At 42.8% G+C, this 24,862-nt stretch overlaps 1 protein-coding gene across 2 annotated transcripts in view; it reads left to right on the top strand.

Moving 5' to 3' along the window:
- Window positions 1-17,108, top strand: part of LOC135114835 (hemicentin-1-like) — an 83,770-nt gene extending 66,662 nt beyond the window's left edge. For both annotated transcript variants that reach the window (XM_064030961.1, XM_064030960.1), the window contains 4 exons: window positions 3,730-3,866; window positions 9,383-9,554; window positions 13,472-13,608; window positions 14,522-17,108. In XM_064030961.1, the coding sequence (XP_063887031.1) occupies window positions 3,730-3,866; window positions 9,383-9,554; window positions 13,472-13,608; window positions 14,522-14,637 (562 nt within the window). In that variant the 3' untranslated portion in view covers window positions 14,638-17,108. The remainder of the gene's footprint in view (window positions 1-3,729; window positions 3,867-9,382; window positions 9,555-13,471; window positions 13,609-14,521) is intronic.
- Window positions 17,109-24,862: the final 7,754 nt, after the last annotated feature.

Genomic DNA, 24,862 nt, shown 5'->3' with positions numbered 1-24,862 from the left:
AATACACACAAAGATAGACAAATAAACTACCGCTATTTCTCACCAAGTCGCAGAGGTATACATGCAAACACACATACAGACAAACAAATAGTAAACTATGAGGAATTTCTGAGAAGTGTCCGTCACCACTTGCAGAATGACTCGTATACCTGCCGATGTCGATAGAATATAAACTCTTACTATTTTTCTCTTGACATTATCAAGGCAAAATAATAAAATCTCTAGGTAGAAATTCGCAAAAAAAGTATACTGATAAATGATGAATGTATCTGTACGTACATGGGAATTACAGCAATAAGATTTTAGATTACGTGAATGTAATGCGTGGCTCAGCTGAGAAATACAGTGGGTTAGCTTATCAAATTCTCCATTGATAAGACAAGCAGACACAGGCACAAAAGAAGTTAGAGGCAAATTTACATGGTTATAAAGGCAAGAAGGAACACAAAGAAACACGAAAGATATCAAGAAGACGAGGCTGGGGTACAAAAAAAAAAAAAAAAAATGTATAAATGTTAGATCGTGAGTTTGATGAGACAGAGATGGAAAGGTAGTGAGGTGGACAGAGGGACAGCAGCACACAGACGTTGACAGACTGGGAGACTGACAGATAGGCACAGGAGACTGACGGACAGGCACAGGAGTTATAACGCAGATTCCACAGAGAAATGAAAGAAAAAGAAGAGACAAAAATAACACAAACACAACACATAACAAAAGAAAACAAACACAAAGAGGAGGAAAATAAAATGAAGAAAGAAAAAAAAAACTGACTAAAAACACTTATTTCACCAAGACTCACGAGTGGAAAATGTACAGAATAATGACGAAAATTGAAAGTTATAACAGAATGCAACCAGCCATTCCCCACAACCCCCACCCAGCAGCAGTACAATTCCCCAACTCCCCAGCACTTCCCCACCATTCACTCCTATGTTAAGACCACGAAGCATGACAAAAAATATTCCCCTTGTGATAATAGAAGGAATGCAAGGAAGGGAAGAGGTTCTCAAATAGCGTGGGGAGGCATGGGGGAGGCGTGGGGAGGGATGGGGATGCGTGGGAGTGTGAGGGGAGAGTTGGAGCAGCTGCAGGGGAGGAGGGACAGCTAATTCGACCGTGTAAAGTATTGAAGTAGTAAAGGTGGAGTTTTATGGTATTATTGTGTACTTAGAGGTGAAAAGAAGTAAATTTGTTTATTTTTGTTTCTTTCGTCTCGTGCTGTCTCTAAGTACTGAGTATAATGATGTCTTTTACTACTACTGCTGCTGCTACTACTACTACTACTACTACTACTACTATTACTACTACTACTACTGCTACTACTACTGTTCTTTCTCCGTCTATTTCTACAGTTCCTCCTTCTCCCTCTACTACTGCTACTACTACTACTACTACTACTACTACTACTACTACTATTACATTACCACTACTAACTTTTTTTGTTCCTTTTTTTTTTTTTTTACCTCTCCCTCTACTTCAGTGGTTCCCGAACTCCAAAAGGTCACGAGCCTTTTTTCTGGTGGTCATGGAGGGTCCAACTTGAGTCAGAAAAGCAAATATATGATTAAATCAATCAGTATTAATAAACATTGATAAACATGAACATTTTTTTCATCACCCTCTCCCTGCTGCGATTAATCTTCTAAATGTATCCGTGTCATTGAAAATTTGTGCGTTTTTAGAATGCTTATAAAGGTGTAGGTCATGGGAAGTTTGGTACAACTGAAATGGGTCACGTGCTGGAAAAGAATGGGAAACACTGCTCTACTTCTGCCACCACCACTACAACCACCACCACTACAGCCACCACCACGACCACCACCACCACAGCCTATCCCGGCGCGTCCTGTCACTCATGAAAACCTTAGCATTCGAACGGGCGTAAATTCAGCGACGGTCGTATTTTCGTTCCCACCACTACATTAGCGCAGCTGTTAAGACTCGCAAAATCTCGACGACGCCTCCCTCCATCACGGCCCACACAGCACGCCAGCTGGTAACACTGTCCCCTGTCACGACGCGGGCCTGGTAACACTGCTGGCTGGTTCTCGTTAGGCACATTGGTAACACTGACGTACTCTAGTGCTTTGGTGCTTCTGTTACACCTTGGCAAAACTGCGCTCTTAGGTATGTCATCTTTTTGCAAAGTGATTTTAAATAAAAAGAAAAAAAAAGAACAACGGGAGGCGTTTAAATGCACACTAAAGTAAATATATACGAATATATTTGAAATATATACATGTAACCTGAATATTTTGTCCATTCGGCATGCCCTGTGTCCATTTTTATCCATTTTCATCCATTTTAGCCACGGAAAGGACAGATGCATAATGCAAGATAATGCAAAGAAAACGGGTGTACACAGGAGATGCGAGAAGGGAAACTCAATTATTTTCGGTCATCACCCCCCTGAACGTTCATCTCCTTGCCTGGTGGGACGCGGCAACCCCTGCGGGACACGCCATGCCGCCGTAAAGGGAGGATAAGGGGCTCGCTTCCCGGCCCTGATCCCCCACAAAGTCTGCTCAGAGCTAATCAGGGAATATTACTCGGGGCATGACAAGGCTCCCGCACTGAGGCTTGGATATATAATGTTGCAAATTATTAGATCACTGGCCTGCTGTGGAGAGAGAGAGAGAGAGAGAGAGAGAGAGAGAGAGAGAGAGAGAGAGAGAGAGAGAGAGAGAGAGAGAGAGAGACACTACCTCCAGTTTCTTTCCTTCCTCAATATTTTACGAGCAAGTACCACAAAAAGCACACATATGATTAAATTTTGCTTAGGATTGAGAGGAGGGAAAAGAAAAATGCGTGAAAAATAACACAAACTTACTCTGAACCTTAAACAAGCGAATTACGAAGCACGAAAAGCTTAAAATAATCGTGTCATTCGAATATTCTCACTACAAAACACAAACACTAATAACCTCCTTCAATACATATGTAAATTAGGTGTATTTTCCAACTGCATTCTCCTCCTAAGCCATTCAGAGCAGCAGACAATATTCTAACCTCATTAAATCACCAATTGTTACGATAATATACCTATCATCTCTATTTATCTATACACCAAGAATGCAATGCTACACGGGGCGGCCAAGGCAAGGCAAGGCACCACACACTCATACAAACATCACTCACACTCTTAACCCCGTCAGCCAGAATATAATACAATACACATATAAATACAATGGACAAGAAACTGGGAGTGACTTTTTAACTTCCCAATTACAAGCATCCTAAACTTAATAAGACCTTCTACTAATAATAACCCAGGAGAATGAAGCAGAAATTAGCCACACACGAACAAGCAGCAGAGACCAGTGTCCCCCACACACGCCTTGCCTCGGCCTTGAGTTACATCACTGCTTTTCCTCCTCCTGCTCCTCCTCCTCCTGCTGCTGCTCCTGCTTCCACTCCTGCATATTCATTCCCTTTAGCTGAGAGAGTCTGCGGGATGAGGAGGAGGAGGAGGAGGAGGAGGAGGAGGAGGAGGAGGAGGAGGAGGAGGAGGAGGCTGCTTGCATACGACTGCGTTATCTCCTCCCATCACTCTGTCCTTCTTCCTTTGTTTACTCGAGCCTCCTCTGCCTCGTCCTCACTCTCTTTCCTGTTTCATCTCGCTCTGCTTTTGTCATCTTGGTAGTAGCATAAAACCCGCTCCCTTCCTCCCTTTCTCTGTCTGTCCCCGCGTGCGTCTGTCCCTCAAAAGGCTTCTCCCGCCCACAGGTACACGCTGAGATACGAGATTCCCAACAACTGGAAGCTACAGATCCGGAACACTCAGAAGAGGGACGAAGGCTTGTATGCGTGTCAGATCTCCACGCACCCTCCCAGGATTATGAGGGTGTTCCTGACTGTCTTGGGTGAGTAAAAGCGAGGGAGACAGAGACCGAGTGAGGGAGAACGAGGGTGAGTGTATGTAAACCCAAGCAAAGTAAAAATGGTCGTGAATACTGAAGGGTACAAGACGAGGCTAAGAGAACATTAAGTCGTAATTCTAACACACGAATCCATTCCCTCGATACACTATGCACACAAGGAAGCCAAGCAGACAGACGGGGTGAGCCAGAGTCGCTCCACGCAGTACACCTCGGCACGACACCCATAATTTTTAGCACTGTGTCACTTCTCACGACGCGATACATCATGTCACCGTATCATTAAATCTTACACTTCACCGCCGCACTCACACACACGGACACGTAGGGACAGGCAAAGACGGGGAAAAATATTTATATAGGGCACGTGTCAGGAGAGGAAGGATATCAATCTGGTAATGATGATTTAGTGCCCCTTGTGGCCTTAGAGGAAAATATAGAGTATAAATGAAAGTAATGGAAGAGATACAAATAAAAGAGATACAGGTAGAAGAAATGAAGGAAATATAAACAGAAAGAATGGAAAAAAAAAAGGTGGATAATCCTCCTTGTGGCCTTAGAGGAAAAACTAGAAAGAATAGAAGCAATGGAAGAAATAGTAATAAAAGAAATGCGAATAGAAGGAATAAATAAAAAAAAAAAACAGAAGGAAGCGAAATAAAAACAGATGGATAATGCTTCTTGTAGCCTCACAAAAAAAAAAAAAAAAAAAGACAAACACAAAAAAAAGTCTTTCTGATGATAAAGAACAGGGAAACTGATAAATATTTTCCTTTTCATATAAGATGTTTGTTTTTTTATAGAGTATCTTACATGTACCTATCAGTTCCTTATCAACCCTGCAGCGCCTCCTCCTCCTCCTCCTCCTCCTCCTCCTCCTCCCTGACTGGTATTGCAGCATAAATTCTCCCGATGCGTCAGACACCCAATTCCTGGATCTCCATATATTTTTGTTACACTTGACACCGCGAGAGAGAGAGAGAGAGAGAGAGAGAGAGAGAGAGAGAGAGAGAGAGAGAGAGAGAGAGAGAGAGAGAGAGAGAGAGAGAGAGAGAGAGAGAGAGAGAGAGAGAGAGAGAGAGAGAGAGAATATACCAGTGCATTTTTTGTACTTAAGACCTCCTCCTCCTCCTGCTCCTCCTCCTCCTCCTCCTCCTCCTACTACTACTACTACAACTACTACTACATCCTTCTCTTGTTCTTATCGTTCTTGTTATTCTTGTCTTATTGTTCCTCTTGTTCTGTTCCTGTTCTCTTTTCTTCTTCTACTTCTTTTCCTCCTGCTCCTCTACCATCTCCACCTCCTCCTCTGCCTAACCCATATATTCCACACACACACACACATGTTTTCAGAGGCGAGGCAAGGAGAGGGAGTAAAAAAGCAAGAAGTCCCCAGCATCCGTCTAATAATTAAATTCCAGGATGAGTCGTCATGGTGATTAATTCGATTCTGCAGCTGAGGTAAATTCCCGCCCGGTCTTCATATGGCGAGAGGCGAGGTGGTATGACGCCCAAGCCTCCTCCTCCCACTTCCCCCCTCCTCCTCCTCCTCCTCCTCCTCCAGTGAGACCTAAAGGGGAGACTGAGTTCTGACTTCAAATATTTTCTCTTCAGCGCGCCACGCCTTCTGATCTCTGTTTGTTTGTTTTTCTGTGTATTTCTGTCTACCCGTTTGATTTTTTTCTGTGTTTTTTTGTCTGCCAGTTTGTTTTTTTCTATCCGCCTATTGTGTGTGTGTGTGTGTGTGTGTGTGTGTGTGTGTGTGTGTGTGTGTGTGTGTATCTTTCTCCGCGCCACACCACCTTATCTGTCTATTTTGTGTTTTTCCGTGTTTTTTTTCTGTGTCTGTTTTTTTCTGCCTGTGTGCTTGTCTGTCTGTCTGTCTGTCTGTCTGTCTGTCTGTATGTATGTATGTATGTATATATGTATGTATGTATGTATGTATGTACGTATGTATGTGTCCTGTTTTCCTCTCTTTCTCAAAAAATAAATAAATAAAGGCAAAACAAAGCTCTAAGATCAACAAAAAGAGAGAGAGAGAGAGAGAGAGAGAGAGAGAGAGAGAGAGAGAGAGAGAGAGAGAGAGAGAGAGAGAGAGAGAGAGAGAGAGAGAGAGAGAGATGATTAACTTATCTATCAGAATTTTTCCTGAGCTGAATGGTAAAGAAGATTTAAAATTCAGTCCTTTATCTCACACCTAAAAAGGAGGATGGAAAAGAAAAGAGAGAAAAAAAAAGTTGGAGGGGAAGAGGCGTAGGCGGAGGCGGCGACGGAGAAGGAGGAGGAGGAGGAGGAGGAGGAGGAGGAGGTCAAAAAGGAAGGAAGAAGGGGAGGAGGCACTAATAAATCCACAAGTATAAGTAAAATACGCTTTCAATCCTCTATTTAAGGTGTTAGATCGTTTATAAACTCTAAATAAGCGCCTCTTCCACTCCAGGTACGAAGCATTAGATGACTGACAAGAACATGCAAGCAGGTGCTACTCTTACTTCTCATAAATCTTAATTGTGACTTTCGACAGCCGCGCACACTCACCTATGAAAGAGGCTAACGATGGGAGTGAAGTGTCGGGGTTAACTGGAGTGGCAGTAAGTGACATGACACGCTTCCCAGTGAAATATCATAGACCCACTTGGATATTCTATTGAGTTGAGGCAATACACAACAAGTGAAATATCTGCAGGGTATTGGTGGCAGCTGAAAAATGGTAGCAATTCACAAACTTTCAGAGCTGCTGAAATTTATCACAGCACACAGCACACACTCACCCACACTCACGTACCTCCCTCTCCCCCCCCCCCCACGCACACACAGTACAGCTCAGTATAAAGTTATTTTGGTCTGCGGCTTCAGTAACATCACTATTTCATGCTTGCAAGAGGCTCTGATGGAGGGCAACACGGGGAGACAATACAGATGTGAACGCTGGTGGGCGGGCAGGTGTGAGTGGCGAGGACGTGGAAGGCGTCAGGTGGGGGAGATAAGACAGATGTGAGGGCACGTATCAGGAAAGGGGGACAGGACAGGTGTGTGAGGGGTGATGTGAGTTGAGAAATCGTCAGGTGAAGTCGGGAATTGCCATTAAAAGTAAGGTTATTGTCGACCTTATTTTCATTATTGGTTAGTTCATAGTAAACATTACGAGGAGAAATTGAAAGAAAAACTAAAAAAAAAAAAAAAAAAAAAAAAGAAAATAGTCGTTTCTTAATACATGAAGGTAAAATAAATGTAATGAAAAAGAAAAAAAAGAGAAAGTTTAAAATATAAGAGAGGAAAGAGAACAGGAATGCTAAATAAGAGAACGTTAGAGTTGATTGTATTCCTCTTCCTCTTTCTCTTGTCCTCTTCCTTCCACCAGCTGTTATTACCACTTACTCCTCTGTCCCCTTTCTTCCCTGCTTTCCTGCGACTCCTCCTTCCATTATCCACGTCCCTCTCTCCCCTTCTTTCTCTCTTCCTCGTCCACGGTACAAATATTCCTTCTTTTTTCGTTCACTCACCTCTTTCATCATCTCCTTCCCTTCCCTTATCTTTCATCTGTCACCAGCCTTCCCTCCCCTCATCCAGTCCCCTACTCCGTTACCTTCCGGCATTTCTTTCACTCCTTTTAGCTCCTTTTTTAATTTCATCTTAATAGCAGAGGAGGGTTTAATGTTTCCATGCTTGTTAATTTAACGTAAGTGCTGTCAATTCGTTGATAATATCCAGCTTTGATTTGTTTCAGTGATTATAGTGTTGTGATGACCTACAGCTTCTTGACAGGAATGATAAGTGGAAATAGATAGGCATATTATGTACATGGACAGCCACGTGTAGGCCTAATGGTTTCTTGCATCTACTCTTATGTTCTTATCCAACACACACACACACACACACACACACACACACACACACACACACACACACACACACACACACACACACACACGGCATTTAACTCAGACTCTCGTACTTACAGCCGCTTTTCAATGACTTAAAATGATATTTGGATTCAGCAGAGCACCAGTAGTATTTCAACGCGTGGCTAGCATATTGAAAAGTATCCCTGCATAGGTCAAGGCAAGACGCGTGTGTAACAAAGGTGCCGGGTGAAATATTGCGCTGTGTTTATGTAGAATGGAGGAATGGAAGGGCGGAGGATTACTGGCTGAAATGAAATATGAGTATGTGTGGCTGGTGAATTAAACACATGTACACACACACGCAAACACACACACATGGAAAGTACTTGTATTAGGAGTTTGGTGAGAGAGAGAGAGAGAGAGAGAGAGAGAGAGAGAGAGAGAGAGAGAGAGAGAGAGAGAGAGAGAGAGAGAGAGAGAGAGAGAGAGTGGTGGTGGTGGTGGTGGGGATGAGAAGGTGAGGTAAGCATGTTGGTCAGTAAGTGAGTTCTGTGTCATAATTTGCATAATTGAATTAGTGAGGAACGAGCAGGTGACAGTGGTGGTGGTGGTGGTGGTGGTGGTGACCCAATGATTGTTCTTCATCCTCTATCATTATTGGTTTGCTATTCCCGCTCTCTCTCTCTCTCTCTCTCTCTCTCTCTCTCTCTCTCTCTCTCTCTCTCTCTCTCTCTCTCTCTCTCTCTCTCTCTCTCTCTCTCTCTCCCTGGTGTGTCATGTTCATATCACAATTTCCGAGCTCTGGTTCAGTCCCTTCCCCCTCGAGGCGTGAGCTGCTTAACAAAACTTCCTCGTGTACTAACTGCTTGGATTTATACCTGATGCCTAAGCGTTTACAGAAGCTCAAGTCCTCCCCTGTACAATCTTCTCCCTTCCATTTCATCCTCTTACGCTTCATCCTCTAAATCTTTCCCGTTTACTTCAAGCATCGACAGTCTTGAGTCCCACGCAGGTGTTGGGAGACAGGTGTGTTCCTTGTCCTAACTAATCAAGGTATTCCCAAGGTACCTTTCAAAATCAGTGTGTGCTTACGGATTCCGGGCAACACCTTTCGCCAGGTATATTGGAACGGTCATCTGGGTAATTATGTGTGATCCCAAAGGATATTCTGGAAATGTTCAGTCACTCATAGATTCGGTGGCACAGAATGATCGAGGCTTTCCTCCCTCGCTCCCTCTTTGATCTCTGACGCCGCTCGCCCCAAATTCCTGACGCAGCGGAGGGAAGCAACGAAGGGTGTGAAGTGAAGGGTGCGTTGGAGCTAGCGTGTAAGTGTAAGTGTAAGTGTGTGTGTGTGTGTGTGTGTGTGTGTGTGTGTGTGTGTGTGTGTGTGTGTGTGTGTGTGTGTGTGTGCTGGTCCAAGTCATTAATACAGCCGTAGTGTCACAATTTCACCCTATCCACTCTCGCATACTAATAATCGTTTCCCTCAAGGCATTGCAGTGACACAGATCCCTCCAGCAAGTCCCCGCCACACCTGGGACCCAGCGAGGCAGAGTCCATAAGTTAACACGCCTGTCATCAGAGCACCGCCTCACCACTACTAGATAAGACACGTGTAATTCCCTCCCACACTCTGACACCCTCATAATCCCCCAGTGCCTGACATCGAGGTGCGAGATCCCCGGGGTGAGGCGGTGAGCGACGCCTACTACAGGGTGGACTCCACGGTGGGGCTGCAGTGTGTGGTGATGCCCGTGCCCCCAAGCCGCCCCGTGCTGTGGACCCGCGAAGGGCGCCCCGTCACCACCTTGCCACAGCGAGGCATCAGGTACGTACACACGCACGCTCGCCACACACGGACACGTCATGAATACAAGCCTGTAATAAGGCGGAACATAACTGTCTTGTCTCATTAATTTTCCAAATACTGCCAAGTGTGTGCTGGTTTGTGGGGCGCCGCGGCCTTCCCCTCCCTGCTTCCGTGTTGCCTTGGCGTGCCGTGCCATGCCGTGCCGTGCCGTGCAGTGCCGTGCCGGGCTGTGCCGTGCCATGCCGCGCCGTGCCCCGCCACGCCGGCAAACACCAGGCCATTATCGCGGCGGCGGTCCGTCCGTGCACGAAGAGGGAGGAAGGACTACCTGAGCCTGGCGAGGAGGGGAGGGAGGGGAGAGGGAGAGGGGAAGGAAGCGAAACGAGGTTGGGTGAGTGTAGAAGAAAATGAAGGTCGGGGATGAAGCTAACGAAGAGATGAGGGAAGAATACCAAAGGAGGGAGGGAGCAAGACTGAGACTAAGGCAAGAAACCATTATATACAACTCCAGAAATAGTGAAACCACACACACACACACACACACACACACACACCCTTCCAGACTCGATAATAAACGTTAGATTCAGGAGAGGCCAAGGCAAAAGAGCGTGGTAGTAAGCAAAGAGGAGGAGTAGGAGGAGGAGGAGGAGGTTTATTTGAGGCTCTGGAGTGCGTGGGGTCAATTACTGGGGCGTCCTATGTCACGGGAGGACAAGGGGGCGTCACTTTGGAGGCGGGGAAGGATGGAGGTAAGGACAGAAGGATGGGAGAGAGCGAGAAACAAGGAGGAAAACAAAACGGAAGGGAAGGAAGGAGGGAAGCAAGAACATAAAGGAGGGAATGAGAAGGAAGGAGGAAAGACAACAAGAAAGGAAGGACAAGGAGGGAGTGAGAAGGAAGGAATGCAAAACAGAAGGAAACAGGAAGGGAAAGAAAAACAATAGCAGGAGGTAAGTAAAGGAGGAAGAGAGGAAGAATGAAGGAAGAATGAAAGGAAAGCAGAGACAAGTGAATGCATAGGATGTAAGGAGAAAAAGGAAATAAAAGAAGGATAATTAGAGAAACCAACACAAACATGAAGCAAAAAGAAAAAAGTGATGAGCAAACTGAATGGATATGAAACATTTACGAAGAGAAATGACAAAGCGAAGGAGAGAGAAACAGAAAGAGAGAGATGAAAGGGAGAGGGAGAGAATGAGAGGAGGAAAGTAATGCAAGGGAGAGATTGCGAGAGACTTCAGTAAAATACGTGTTTACACAAATACCTGATTGACTGATTTACTGAGGGAATCAAGAGAGAGAGAGAGAGAGAGAGAGAGAGAGAGAGAGAGAGAGAGAGAGAGAGAGAGAGAGAGAGAGAGAGAGAGAGAGAGACGGAACCCTATGTTAAGTCCTGTTAATTAAACTGGTTAGAACACGATTTAAACAGGTATATTTTTTACTCGTCTGTTTAACTTACTTGTTTTTAATTAAGCGGAGAGAAAGTGAGAGTGAGAGAGAGAGGGAAAGAGTCAGGAGGAAAAGGGTGATGTGTGACGGTGAGTTTCCGAGGCAAGAATAGGAAGGAAGGAAGGAAGGAAGGAAGGAAGGAAGGAAGGAAGGAAGGAAGGAAAAATAAAGGAAGGAAGGAGAGAGAGAGAGAGAGAGAGAGAGAGAGAGAGAGAGAGAGAGAGAGAGAGAGAGAGAGAGAGAGAGAGAGAGAGAGAGAGGAAGAAAAAAAGGAAGGAAAGAAGGAAAAGGAAGGAATGAGGGAAGGAAGAAGGGAAGGAAAAAGGGAAGGAAGGAGGGAATAAATGAAGGAAGAAAGGAGTGAAAAAATAAATAAAAGAAAGGAAGAAAGAAAGAGGTTACGTTTATTTATAAAAAAGGAAAAAAAAACAAAGAAAAGGCAGGAAAGTTAAATAAAAGGAAGAGTTAGAAGACAGAGGCGTTTATTAATTCTCTCTCTCTCTCTCTCTCTCTCTCTCTCTCTCTCTCTCTCTCTCTCTCTCTCTCTCTCTCTCTCTCTCTCTCTCTCTCTCTCTCGTCTCTTTTTTCCAGTAATTTCTCACGTCTTTCAATATCGTGCCTAATTCTCTTTAATTCGAAAGAAATTGTTATTGCCTTCAGATTTATGCATTCTCTCTCTCTCTCTCTCTCTCTCTCTCTCTCTCTCTCTCTCTCTCTCTCTCTCTCTCTCTCTCTCTCTTGTTCGATTACATACACAACTCGATCAAGGCGAAAGGGAAGAGCGAGGGGAGAGGAAAAGGGGAAACTGAAGGGAAAAGTAACGGAAGGGAGAGGAAAAAGAATGTAAGGGAAGAACTGGACCAAAGCTAGACAGGTGACGGAGAGAGTGGGGGAGAGGGAATAGTAGTAGTAGTAGTAGTAGTAGTAGTAGTAATGACAACACTAGTATGGCAGGTTTCTTATGTGTATGAGTGGCTAGGAATTATTCAGTGTGTGTGTGTGTGTGTGTGTGTGTGTGTGTGTGTGTGTGTGTGTGTGTGTGTGTGTGTGTGTGTGTGTGTGTGTGTGTGTGTGTGTAGTTATGTCTGGTGGAGTGCGTGTGTGTGTGCGTGCATAAGGCCAGTCTGAAGTGCCTTTATGCTTGATTTATCACACCTGGGAAGAAGGAGGAGGAGGAGGAGGAGGAGGAGGAGGAAGCTCTTCGGTGTTAGCGGTTGTATATCTCCGTGCCTGAGCAGTAGATTATTCATGAGCGTGTAATCTATGCATGAACGTGACGTGTAATACTCCACTCACCCACACGTTTCACTACCCACTATGTCCATCGCCTCCTGCACCGTCTCGACACCATATTCTGAACCACTAGTGCCGCACCTCCTTTGAAAACCCTCTAATTGGAGCTACACTGGTTTTCAAGTGTTTTTATGGTTCTAGTGACAGATTAAGTGGAGAAACACTATCAAGAACTAAGCTAATCATCTCTGTGGGCTTTGAAAACTGTCGTGGCGAGAGAACAAAGCCTTTCAGTATAAGGGAACGCAGCAATAGATACCCAAGCTCCTATACACCGTCCCATGTGAACCCCTTGAACCCCGGGGCTCATAACTCATCCAGTCCAGCTTGCCGCATCCTGATAACTGCCCCGATAACCTCTACAATAAACCAAATTTCTGCGATAATCTGTGACATCAGCGCGGGGACAAAATTGGACGGAGGGGAGGAGGTGGCGGAGCGTGACGCGGGCAGTGGGGTGGCGCGGCATGGCTTGGCGGCGCGGCTCAGAGGTCCCACAGCCAATCTTCATCACACTGCTGACCTGACTCCTCGGTGACCTGGCTGCAGCTGTTCCTGGAGATTTATGGTCCTTGGGGATGCCTCTGTTGAGATACTATTACCAGGGGGCGTCGTGAAGGGCGGGCTGCGGAAGGATACCTCTCGCTCGCAGGGTTAGGGTTCAAGTGACGGCTGGGACGCAATCTCCTCTCCTCGTCCTCACAGCAAGCGCGGGTGTAGCGTTCCCTTCTGTCCGCCGCGTTTTACTGTAGTTATTCAGAATTTACGGCTTCACACAGCTCTCTTTGTAGCGGTTTTGGTCTTGGTGTCATAAAAAATCCAGAAAATATCGGGAAAGTGTGGATATAGGAAGCTCTTTCCCAGCATTCATTACTGCACGCCTTCGCTCTCGTTCTTCCATCAACGTCTCGGTCTGATTAAAAAAAAAAAAAACGTAGATTATAGAAAACGAAGCACAGGAAGGCCTTGGTCATGCCGCTAGCCTTTTCTAAGTTACCGTCACTTTGATTTTCTGAAACATCTCTGCACCTCACTTCCACTACTTTCAAAAGGCTCTACTTGAAGTTATACGGGCCTTATTGAGAATCCGACTAATCATCTGTGGCCTTCGAAAATAGTCGTGGTGAGAGAGCAAAGCGTTTCAGAGTACTAGTTTAGTCCAGTTCGTGTCAGCCAGCAGTGTCTCCTCTCAGGGTGGACACTTCACCTATGGGTTCCGGCCTCAGCTCGTGGCTCCACATCGCCCGCGCCTCCGTCAGCGACACCGGGAACTACACCTGCACCGCTGGGGACACCGTGACGGCAGGTGTTCGCGTGCATGTCTTGGACGGTGAGTTACGCAGCCTCTCTCTCTCTCTCTCTCTCTCTCTCTCTCTCTCTCTCTCTCTCTCTCTCTCTCTCTCTCTCTCTCTCTCTCGATCCTTCTACCATGCTCCTTCTCCTTCATCTACGTTCTCCCTCTCTCCTTTCTTTCATTCTTTCTACCCTCCTCCTCTTTCAGTCCCTACGTACGTTCTTTCTCTTCTCTCCTTTCCTCTCGTTTATTCTACCATCCTCCTTTTTCTTCTACAGTTTCTACGTTCTCTCTCTCTCTCTCTCCTTTCCTTCGTTCTTTCTACCCTCCTTCTCCTTCGACCCTTCCCGTTCTCCCTTTTCTCTCCTCCCTCTCGTTCCTTCTACCACACTCCTTCAGCTCCTCTTCGCGTTCTCCCTCTTCTCTCCTTCCCTTCGTTCCTTCTACTACACCCCTCCCTCAGGCCTCCCGTACCTCGCTTCCCAATCACCGGCACTGTCACCCTTCTCCTACATCTTCCTCTTCTTCATTATCAAAGTTCATCCTTATCGTCTCCTTCCTTCCCGTGTGTCTGACGCCGCTCTTCCTCACCTCTGACTGTCTGACATGGATACCCACTATTTTCACTGTTTTATCTCTCTCTCTCTCTCTCTCTCTCTCTCTCTCTCTCTCTCTCTCTCTCTCTCTCTCTCTCTCTCTCTCTCTCTCTCTCTCTCTCTCTCATACAACACATACTATTTGCACAAGAGTAACTCACACCCTCTTCCTTCTCTCGCTTCCATTTCTCAAGTCCAACATACATACACAAATCGCCAGCTCCTTCTCCTCCTCCTCTTCCTCCTCCTCCACTTCCTCCTATTTAACATAAGCATTCAGGGAGACGCAATCTGCATCTCGCAACCCCAAGTACCTCACGCTCCCTCTCTCTCTCTCTCTGTACCCTTTGCAGGCGAGAGTTCAGCGGCAATGCAACACTCCACAACAGATGAAGCCCTGCCAGCAACCCGCCCAGCTCCTGTTCTCCTCCTCCTGCTGGTCGCTTACGCCGCCCTGTCCCTCACTTAGAAAACGGGTGTGTGATGTTAAGGTACCACTGAGCTAACCTGACGAAATTGGACCTTGGGTAAAAGGTGGAGGCTAAAAGACAGGCAGGCAGGCAGGAAAACGAGGAGGATGGATGGATGAAAGGAGTGTGCGTGATACAACGTGAAAAATGGGACAGTCAGGGGGTCGCTTGATGGAAAACGGACGAGTGGCCAGCCGCGGAGGTCGTGTGGAGTGATACCGAGAAGGAAAACGGGGAAAGGTTGGAAAATGATTGAAAATGGGATGATATGTACGAGAAGATTAGGACTGTAAGGCGATAAGGTGAATTTAGTGCAGATGGAAGAAAGGAGATAAAGATTAGAAGCAAGATGTTACACGAGGCAAAGAAATAAAAGAAAAATGTAGAATATGAAAGGAAAAATCAAATAAATGAAGAGAAAGTTAATAAGTTGAATAAAGAGAAAACTGCAAGCAGCATGGAACAATATGAAGGAGAGCTGTATGAACTTGAGAGGAAGATACAGAAAATGTTGGACAAAGGTGTAGGAGAAGCGGAAGTGGTGATAAATGGAAGTCATTAATCAAAGTTGCTTATTTTCTGAGAATTTCACGTATCATATTCTTCTTTACGTTTACTTTCTCTTTCCTCAACAGAAGAAGGACATATTTACTAGTTCATATATTGATTGCTTTAACTATATTTCTGTCATGTAATCTCTCTCTCTCTCTCTCTCTCTCTCTCTCTCTCTCTCTCTCTCTCTCTCTCTCTCTCTCTCTCTCTCTCTCTCTCTCTCTCTCTCTCTCTCTCTCTCTCTCTCTCTCTCTCTCTCTAACTGTGTGTGTGTGTGTGTGTGTGTGTGTGTGTGTGTGTGTGTGTGTGTGTGTGTGTGTAAATACTGACGTCACACTCTCTTTGTATACTCTTCTCTTCCTGTTTTTCATTATTCACTCTGACAACACTTCACCATCCATCAGGTACTCACACATACACACACACACACACACACACACACACACACACACACACACACACACACACACACACACACACCTATCCTCCACACTTTAGTTTCATTTTTCATGTTAGTTCATGGAAGGTAATGGTGTTTGAGGTGAGTAATATTGAGTTTTAGGCAATCATGTGAATATATTTGTATATAAAACTGTATATATGTTACGGTAAAGTCATGAAGAGAAGGAGAGTGTACAAATATACATAGATACTCAAACATGGTTAAACTGATGGAGATAGATAGATAGATAGATAGAGATAGACAGATAGATACGTAGATAGATGGACAGATAGATAGAGATAGACAGGTAGATACGTAGATAGATGGACAGATAGAGATAGACAGGTAGATATATAGATAGAGACAGGTAGATACGTAGATAGATGGATAGATAGATAGACAGATAAGTAGACAGGAGGAGGAAATGACAGCTGCGTGTAGGGATAAATCAATAGATAGATAGACAGGTAGATAGATAGATAGATAGATAGATGAGAAAAGAAGTGCTACATATAGGAAGAAATCAATAGATAGATAATTACACGTAAATTCATCCTTAAACACACACACACACACACACACGTAAACAAACAGAACATCCTTCCATTTGCTGAACTAACAAGGCATCACTCAAATAACGTAAAGCAGTAACTACAGTAATGTGAACGTAACACCATCTCTCACTTCACTCGCTCCACTTCAGGCACCTCCACTCACCCACTCACTCATCCGTCCGAATTCAGGAACGTGAAAGCATTCGATCTTGTATTGAAAAGGGTCGGATCGCTTTTAAAGGTGTATCGGGAAGCAGCAAAAGAATAAAGGTGGTGTTTTAATTAATCCTTTGAAACGCAGGGTAAGCTGAGAGTCAATGGAAGTGAATTATTGATGGAAATGTGAAGGAGGAGGATGAAAAAATGACTTGTGGCGTGTATTTGATTGATTTGCTTATTCAACTTTATGCAGGAGTGTGTTTGTGAATCACCTTTCCACTGCAACCGCGTTTTTTAATGGTGGAAAAGAAATTATGCAGTGTTAATCATGCATATATTATTATTATTATTATTATTATTATTATTATTATTATTATTATTATTATTATTATTATTACTACTACTACTACTACTAGTGTCATCACGTATATTTCTGTAAAAAAGTGTGTGTGTGTGTGTGTGTGTGTGTGTGTGTGTGTGTGTGTGTGTGTGTGTGTGTGTGTGTGTGTGTGTGTGTGTGTGTGTGTGTGTGTGTACGCGCCTGCCTCCACAAAGTGTTCTAATTTGAATTCTAAAATTTTTTCCACCATTTAAGTTCGAATACATATTGTTATTAGTTTTTGTTTTTACTGTGTGTGACATCAGTGGTCAGAGAGAGAGAGAGAGAGAGAGAGAGAGAGAGAGAGAGAGAGAGAGAGAGAGAGAGAGAGAGAGAGAGAGAGAGAGAGAGAGAGAGAGAGAGAGAGAGAGAGAGAGAGAGAGAGATATGGACTCACTAATTAATAAGTACAGGTGTAATTTTCAAAAGAATTTTGTTCTTTGTAAAATCATTTTAATTTTGTCGTTCTGACTTTCCTTCTTTTTTTCTTTCTCTTATTTTTCGTTTATTCTCACTTTTAGTTTCGTTTCTCTATTCACACTTTTAAGTATTATCTTGTGAACGTTGTATTGTGTATATAAGCACATTTTGCTCTACTACTAACACACACACACACACACACACACACACATGTACGTTTGTATATTGCAGTGTGTATATATACCGTATCTTTAAATACACTGATTGTTTCCTAAAATGTATATGACTGTTCCTTGTACACACACACACACACACACACACACACACACACACACACACAGTAACCTTCATCATTCCCCTACACAAATGAAAATCAGAAAATAGAGAGAGGGAAAAAATAAACTAACACAAAACCAAGGACGAAAAATCAAAGAAATGGAAAGAAGGAAAAAGATGAAAAGAAAAGAAAATACGATAGACACAAAATGAAACCAAAACTGTCACTAAAATAAAATAATCTCTTTCTGAATAATGAAAATAATAATAATGATGGAAAAAATCCCCTTTACTTTGATAGGATTGTGTTGTCGCCGCTTCATGACCTTTAAGTGAAGTATTGAAAGAAACACACACACACACACACACACACACACACACACACACACACACACACTAGGGATATTCGTTCTCCAATATTCATTTTCTTGTATTACAATCTTTCAGCACAAAGTATATTGGTGTGTATGAAATCAATGTGTTTCCGGGAGAGTGAATTAAATACGGGAGGAAGAGGAGGAGGAGGAGATGGAGGAGGAGGAGGAGGTGGATGACAAGCAGGAAGACAATAACGAAGGAAGCAATGAGGACCACCACCTCCACCACCACCACCACTACAACCAAAATGAGAAAGGGAGGTAAGTTAAAAAAAAAAATGATATATAAACTTGAAAAGAATGACAACTAGGACGATAACGACGAAGAAGCAACGACGACACGAACAACCACCACCACCACCACCAGAAAAAGGAAAGGAGGTGAGCTGGAAAAAAAAGAAAAGAAAAACTAGCTAAATAATGATGCCAGCAGAGGAAAAGATTCAAGCTACACTTTGCCCCAAGACAAGTTGAGGTGAGTGCGGAGACGCGGTTCCCGACACGTCCCTCAGGTGATCCAGGTAACGCAGCCTTCCTTAACTTCGCCTCCTGCTCCACTTTCCACTTTTTGATGCGACGAGATGCATGCAAATCTGTCTGTCCCGGATCTGACTTTTATTTCTATCCCTGTCACGTATCTGGTGCAGGCGTGTCAAGGAGGCTGTGTGTTGCGTTGTCCTGTACTGCAGCGCGACTGTAAATACTGAAGCACATACACGGAAATACGTTTCTCTCGCTTGTACAATACTTGGGATACACAACTCCATACGCTTCTAACTATTGTCACGCTATTTCAGGTTTGTTGAAGCACGTACAAAACAAACGTGTGCAGGAACTACGTACATACACACACGCGCATAACTTGTACAACACATAACACACAACACGCCTGCGCAAATATTCCACACATGCACTCACATAAATAAAACACACACACACACACACACACATACATACCTCAACACACTTACTTTCGTACACGCGCGCTCAATATTTTCACCGTCAGATACGTGCATAAGCAGCATACCACCTACATGCTTACACACACACGCTACACCTGTGCAAACACCTTCCACTCACTTCAGTCGCCCCCAGCACCATGGCCCACGCCCTCCTATTCATCTTATCTGGCTATCCTCGAAAACCAAGGGGAGAAAGACTGCGTGAACTGGTGTTGGTGGTGTAAAATTGAATTATGCTAATGCAGAGAGAGAGAGAGAGAGAGAGAGAGAGAGAGAGAGAGAGAGAGAGAGAGAGAGAGAGAGAGAGAGAGAGAGAGAGAGAGAGAGAGAGAGAGAGAGAGAGAGAGAGAGAGGGGTAACGTTCGATATTTATTTTTTTTCATGTTTCAGCTCTGGATAAATGATTAAGCACACACACACACACACACACACACACACACACACACACACACACACACACACACACACACACACACACACACACACTTTCGACACGAGGCCTTAATGTGGTGGCCATGAGGTGTAGCAGTAACATAATATCCTCATTACCTGCTCATCATTAGTCGCATTATATCCAGGTGACTATGACGGAGACACACACACACACACACACACACACACACACACACACACACACACACACACACACACACACACACACACACACACACAGAGAACGCATGGAGGGAATAATTAGTCAAGTTTCCCCTTAATATAATGGATTTGGAATGATAGAAAACGAGATGACGATGATCAAATTAAATGGGACGAAGTTAATTTGCAGAATATCGCGGTGAGATATTATTGAATTGAAGAATTTTGAAATCATCAGTTATAGAAGGCAATTTTCCGCCAGAGAGAGAGAGAGAGAGAGAGAGAGAGAGAGAGAGAGAGAGAGAGAGAGAGAGAGAGAGAGAGAGAGAGAGAGAGAGAGTGGGTATGTAATAAATAAAACTTTGGGAATAAAAAAAAATGGTTTGAAATTATGGAAAGAATAATGTTTGCGTAATGACAATGATGATGATAATAATAATAATAATAATAATAATAATAATAATAATAATAATAATAATAATAATAATAATCAAAGAAAGATGAGAATATCAAGAATAAGTCATGGATAAGAACTAGAAAGAACAAATGATAACAATTACTGAAGTCTCTCTCTCTCTCTCTCTCTCTCTCTCTCTCTCTCTCTCTCTCTGCCATCACAACCACATCCAACACAGTAATATAGAATAACGAAAACCAAACCTCAATCAGATACTACCTAACAAAAAAAAAGATAAAAGATAAAAAAAGGAAAAAAAAAAGAAAAAGAATAAAAGTCCCACCACCACCACCACCACCACCACCACCACCCTTCACTTCCAACTTATATCACGTGACCTGAGGCATCACTACTCTCCCTTGACACTCTCCTCTCCACTAATTCCTTTCCCACAGCGAGTACTATTATTGTTTCATTACGCTTTTTACGACTGTCAATCTCGTGTCTCGCTGTAGATGTCGGGGTGAGGGAAAAAAATAAGAGATAGGACTTTTTTTTTCTTCCTCTGTCTTGTTGGTGTTGTTGTTATTGTTGTTGTTGTTCTGGTCTTGAATGGTTGTGAGACTGTCTGATGCTAGTACTCATTCTTCCTCTTTTTCGTCGTCTTCTTATTCTCTTTGTTGTTGTTGTCGTTGTTCGTTGGGTCGTGGGCAGCCAATCAAAGCGACGCATTAGCAGGATTAGACGATGTAAGCACGATTCATTTTCGCCTCATTTTGTACGGAATTCCACTGCTCTCTCCCTCTCCCTTTCCCTCTCCCTCTCTCTCTTTCTCTCTCTCTCTTTAAGGTCGGCTTTCAAACATTTTCAAACTCCATCCCTGCCAAACACGTATATATTTTGCTAACCTGAAAGCGGCCACACGTTCCTGCGCATTTTACGGAGCGCTGTGCACCGCCTCCTGAATCCCACGCCAACACGAAGGTCGGATTGCGCGACATGAAAGCAGCGGTGGGCGTTTACAGCCTGAGTATGTTCCTAAATCACCTTTAAATTCTAAGGTTTGAAGGTAATTTGTTCTTTTCTTCTTTTTAGAGCCTTTAAGTTCTAAGATTAATATCCAGTTTATTTTCCTCCTTTTATGGTTTTGAAGTTCATTATGCTTTGTTTTTCGTGACTTCTCGACTTTTTGCATCTGAAGAAAATGTTTGGCGCATTTATATCAATGAGTATAATCTTTAAGTTCATATTCAAACTTATTTTCCTTTTTCTTTTCTTTTTCTTTCTTTAAGTTCATATGGTTTATTTTTTTTATGATTTCCTCGAAAAATTTTTTGCACTTTATATTTATTTTTTTTCTTAAATCATCTTTAAATTAAAGTTGAGATCTAATTTAGTTTTCTTTCTCTTTTTTTTTTTTTTTTTTTTTACTTTCATATGGTTTTGTTTTTCATAACTCAAAAATGTTTGGCGCGTTTTATCCACAAGTATATTCTTAAATCATCTTTAAATTCAAAGGTTAGGATCCAGTCTCTTCCTTTCCTCCTTTTACAGTTTTAAAATTCATATCGCTTTGTTCTGACGATTTCTACTTTAGTTTTGCACCTTAAAATTTGTTTGGCTATATGGTTAATTTTTTTTTCGTCTTTCCGCTTCACTTTTATAATACAAAAAAAAAAAAAAGAAACATTTCATAATTTCTAGTTTCATTTTCCTTCTTAAAATTTCTTCGGCCACATGAGGCATATTTATAAAGCTTTTTTTTTCATATATATTTTCTCTTTACTGCGTACTGTTTTTTTTTCAATGATTTCTTGTCTATCTACTGTTTCCCAAAGTTTCTCTTCACTCTCTACATTTTTCCAAGGCTTCTCTTCACTCTCTACTGTTTTTTTCAAGGTTTCTCTTCACTACGTACCAACTTTTTCATTGTTTTTTCTTCACCTCCTACTGTTTTTCAAGGCTTCTCTTCACTCTCTACTGTTTCAAGGCTTCTCTTCACTACGTACTGTTTTTTCATTGTTTTTCCTCACTACCTACTGCTTTTTTCAAGGTTTCTCTTCACTCTCTGCTGTTTTTCAAGGTCTCATAAGCCTCAAGAAGATGGCGTCGTAAATTTTTCTTTATTCATCCTTAACTCGCTACAGATTTTCAGCTTTTTTGTCACGCGCGTTGTAAAATCATGAAAAGGGTCAACTTGTGCCGCCAAATTATGGTAAAAATCCAATATGTTTTCATAATATTCAGTACAACAAGCTTTCTTCCACATTTTTTACGTTTTCTTTTTTTCTGCTGCATTAAAGGGAAGGAGCCTCTCTCTCTCTCTCTCTCTCTCTCTCTCTCTCTCTCTCTCTCTCTCTCTCTCTCTCTCTCTGGTGGTGGTGCTACTACTACTACTACTACTACTTCTACAATTAGTACCCCATTACCACCACCACCACCACCACTACTACTATTACTACTACAACTACCACAACCACTACTACTACTACTACTAACACTATCACCACCAGTACCACTCCTCCTAATCCTCCATATTCAGATGGAGGATTACACACACACGCACAAACACAGACACAAAAATAAGATAAAGGAAAATAAAATAAGCGAAAACTATATCCTCCTTACACACACACACACACACACACACACACACACACACACACACACACACACACACACACACACACACACACACACACACAACAAGAAGCTTCAGAAGAAAGTGATACACGATTAACCTTCCTGGGCCGTCAGTCAGAGAGGGTGAGGTCTGATATCGCGTTACCTGTGTCACCTTTCCCGCCACTCATCTTCCGCCTCACTCGCCCCCTTCCCCGGCCTTTACCTGCGGGGTCATCTCGTTAGCACGCCATTAGACAGGTAAGTGACAGGTGTGTGTGTGTGTGTGTGTGTGTGTGTGTGTGTGTGTGTGTGTGTGTGTGTGTGTGTGTGTGTGTGTGTGTGTGTGTGTGTGTGTGTGTGTGTGTGTGTGTGTGTGTGTGTGTGTGTGTGTGTGTGTGTGTGTGTAAGGGGAGGTAGATTGTAATGATACGTGTGTGAGTCTGTTTGCTTGCCTGTCTGTCTGTCTGTCTGTCTGTCTGTCTGTTTTTCTTTCTCTCTGAAAACCCCAGTGATAAATGATTTTATGTATACATATATATTCCCAGGCCTAATCCTGTCCGTATTTCCTTATATAAAAATCATAATAACAGCGATGATAATCCTTCAAAAGCCGGATATGGAAAAAAAAAATCTTCGCATCACAGATAGAAAAAAAAATCACATGTATTTTCATAAAGTATCTCTAAATTATATAAACAATAAAGACACTCTTATTCTAGCTTACATTATATTCTCCAGAGGCGTGTAATTATGCTGCAGTGAAGGATAATGCAAACTGGAGCCTGAATGCAAGAGAGGAAAGAAGAAATGAGGAAAGGAGAGGACAGTTGCGACAGAGGAGGAGGAGGAGGAGTAGGAGGAGGAATAGAGAGGGAAAGGAGGAAAGGAGAGGGAAGAAGAGGAGACTTGTGACAGAAGAGAAAGAGGAATAGAGAGAGAGAGAAAGGAGGAAAGAGGATAAGAGTTGTGGCAGAATAGAAAGAGATTTAGAAAGGAGAAGGTCTGAATATATAAAACAGAAGAAGCGAGGAAAGGAAAGGAGAGGAGAGATAGAAGAGAAAGAGGAATAGAACGGGAAAAAAAACTGCATAATAACACAGACGTGGTAAGCAAAAGAGAGGAGAGTTGGAACAGAAGAGAAAGAAAAATAAAAGAGAAGAGAAAGAGAGAGAGAGAGAGAGAGAGAGAGAGAGAGAGAGAGAGAGAGAGAGAGAGAGAGAGAGAGAGAGAGAGAGAGAGAGAGAGAGAGAGAGAGAGAGAGAGAGAGAGAGAGAGAGAGAGAGAGAGAGAGAGAGGAGTCGAAGATAGAAGAAAAATAAGAGGACAAGAGATTGAAGCAAAAATAGAAAAGAGGAGAACGAAGAGGATGAGAACGAGGATGACAAAGAGGAGGAGGAGGAGGAGGAGGAGGAGGAGGAGGAGGAGGAGGAGCAGGAGGAAGAGATGAAGGTTACTGGTAATGGAAAGTAGAAGCATTACACTATGTCAGAGTTATGTGGAAGGGGAGTGAAGGTTGCAATAAGGGAATGTAACGACGCAGGAGGGAGACGAGCAGAATGACCTGACGGAGGCGATAAAAAGGGACGCTAAGGGACACGAGGAGGAATAAAGTGAAGACATCGAGGTGGACAATTATGAAAAGCACTTACCTTTGCGCCATTGCGAGAAAAGTGACGCTTAGGCTAAAATGCTAAAACATCAGGTTAATAATGAGAAAAGAAAAGAGTAATGTTTGAGTGTGATTAATGGACAATGGACGAGAAAGTAATGAAAAGAGATAAAATATGCACAGTTACAAAGATATTGAAGTTTTGGCTAAAATGTTAAAATATCAGATTAATAATGAGAAAAGATTAGTGTTTGTGAGTGATTAATAAAAAAATGGACGAGGAAAAGTAATGAAAAAAACTGTGGCAGAATTACAAAGAAAGTGATGCTTAGGTTAAACATATGATTAATAATAAGAAAAAGAGTAATATTTGAGTGTTTATTTAATGAAAAGACTTACTAGAAAAAAAAAAAAACGACTGGAAAATGTAATGAAAAGAACTTAACTATGGAGAAACAACAAGGAAAGTGATGCTAAGACTAAAATATCCAATTAATAATGAAAAAAAAGAGTAATATTTCAGTAATTACTCTAGAAAGGTTCATAGAAGAAAAAAACAAGGAAAAATAACGAGTAGCCATGAAAATATGAAAATTATTTATAAAAAACTATTAATTCTGAAGTAAAGTACGAATTTTTCTTCCGTTTTTCCTTTGGTGCCAGTTAGAAAAGTCAAAATTAAAAGGATTGCAGCTTGTATATGACTCAGCAAAGGACAAAGTAACCGCAGAACTAATTAAGCAGTAGTACAACATAGTAAATATTGGTTAGTAGTGCTAGTGGTGGTGGTAGTGGTGGTGGTGATGGAGGTAGTAGTACTAGTAGTAGTAGTAGTAGTAGTAGTAGTAGTAGTAGTAGTAGTAGTAGTAGTAGTAGTA

Source organism: Scylla paramamosain, chromosome 28 (genome assembly GCF_035594125.1).
Source record: "Scylla paramamosain isolate STU-SP2022 chromosome 28, ASM3559412v1, whole genome shotgun sequence".
Taxonomy (NCBI): Eukaryota; Metazoa; Arthropoda; class Malacostraca; order Decapoda; family Portunidae; genus Scylla; species Scylla paramamosain.
Note: the sequence above shows the minus strand (reverse complement) of the source record. Positions and strands in the feature narration are given on the sequence as shown.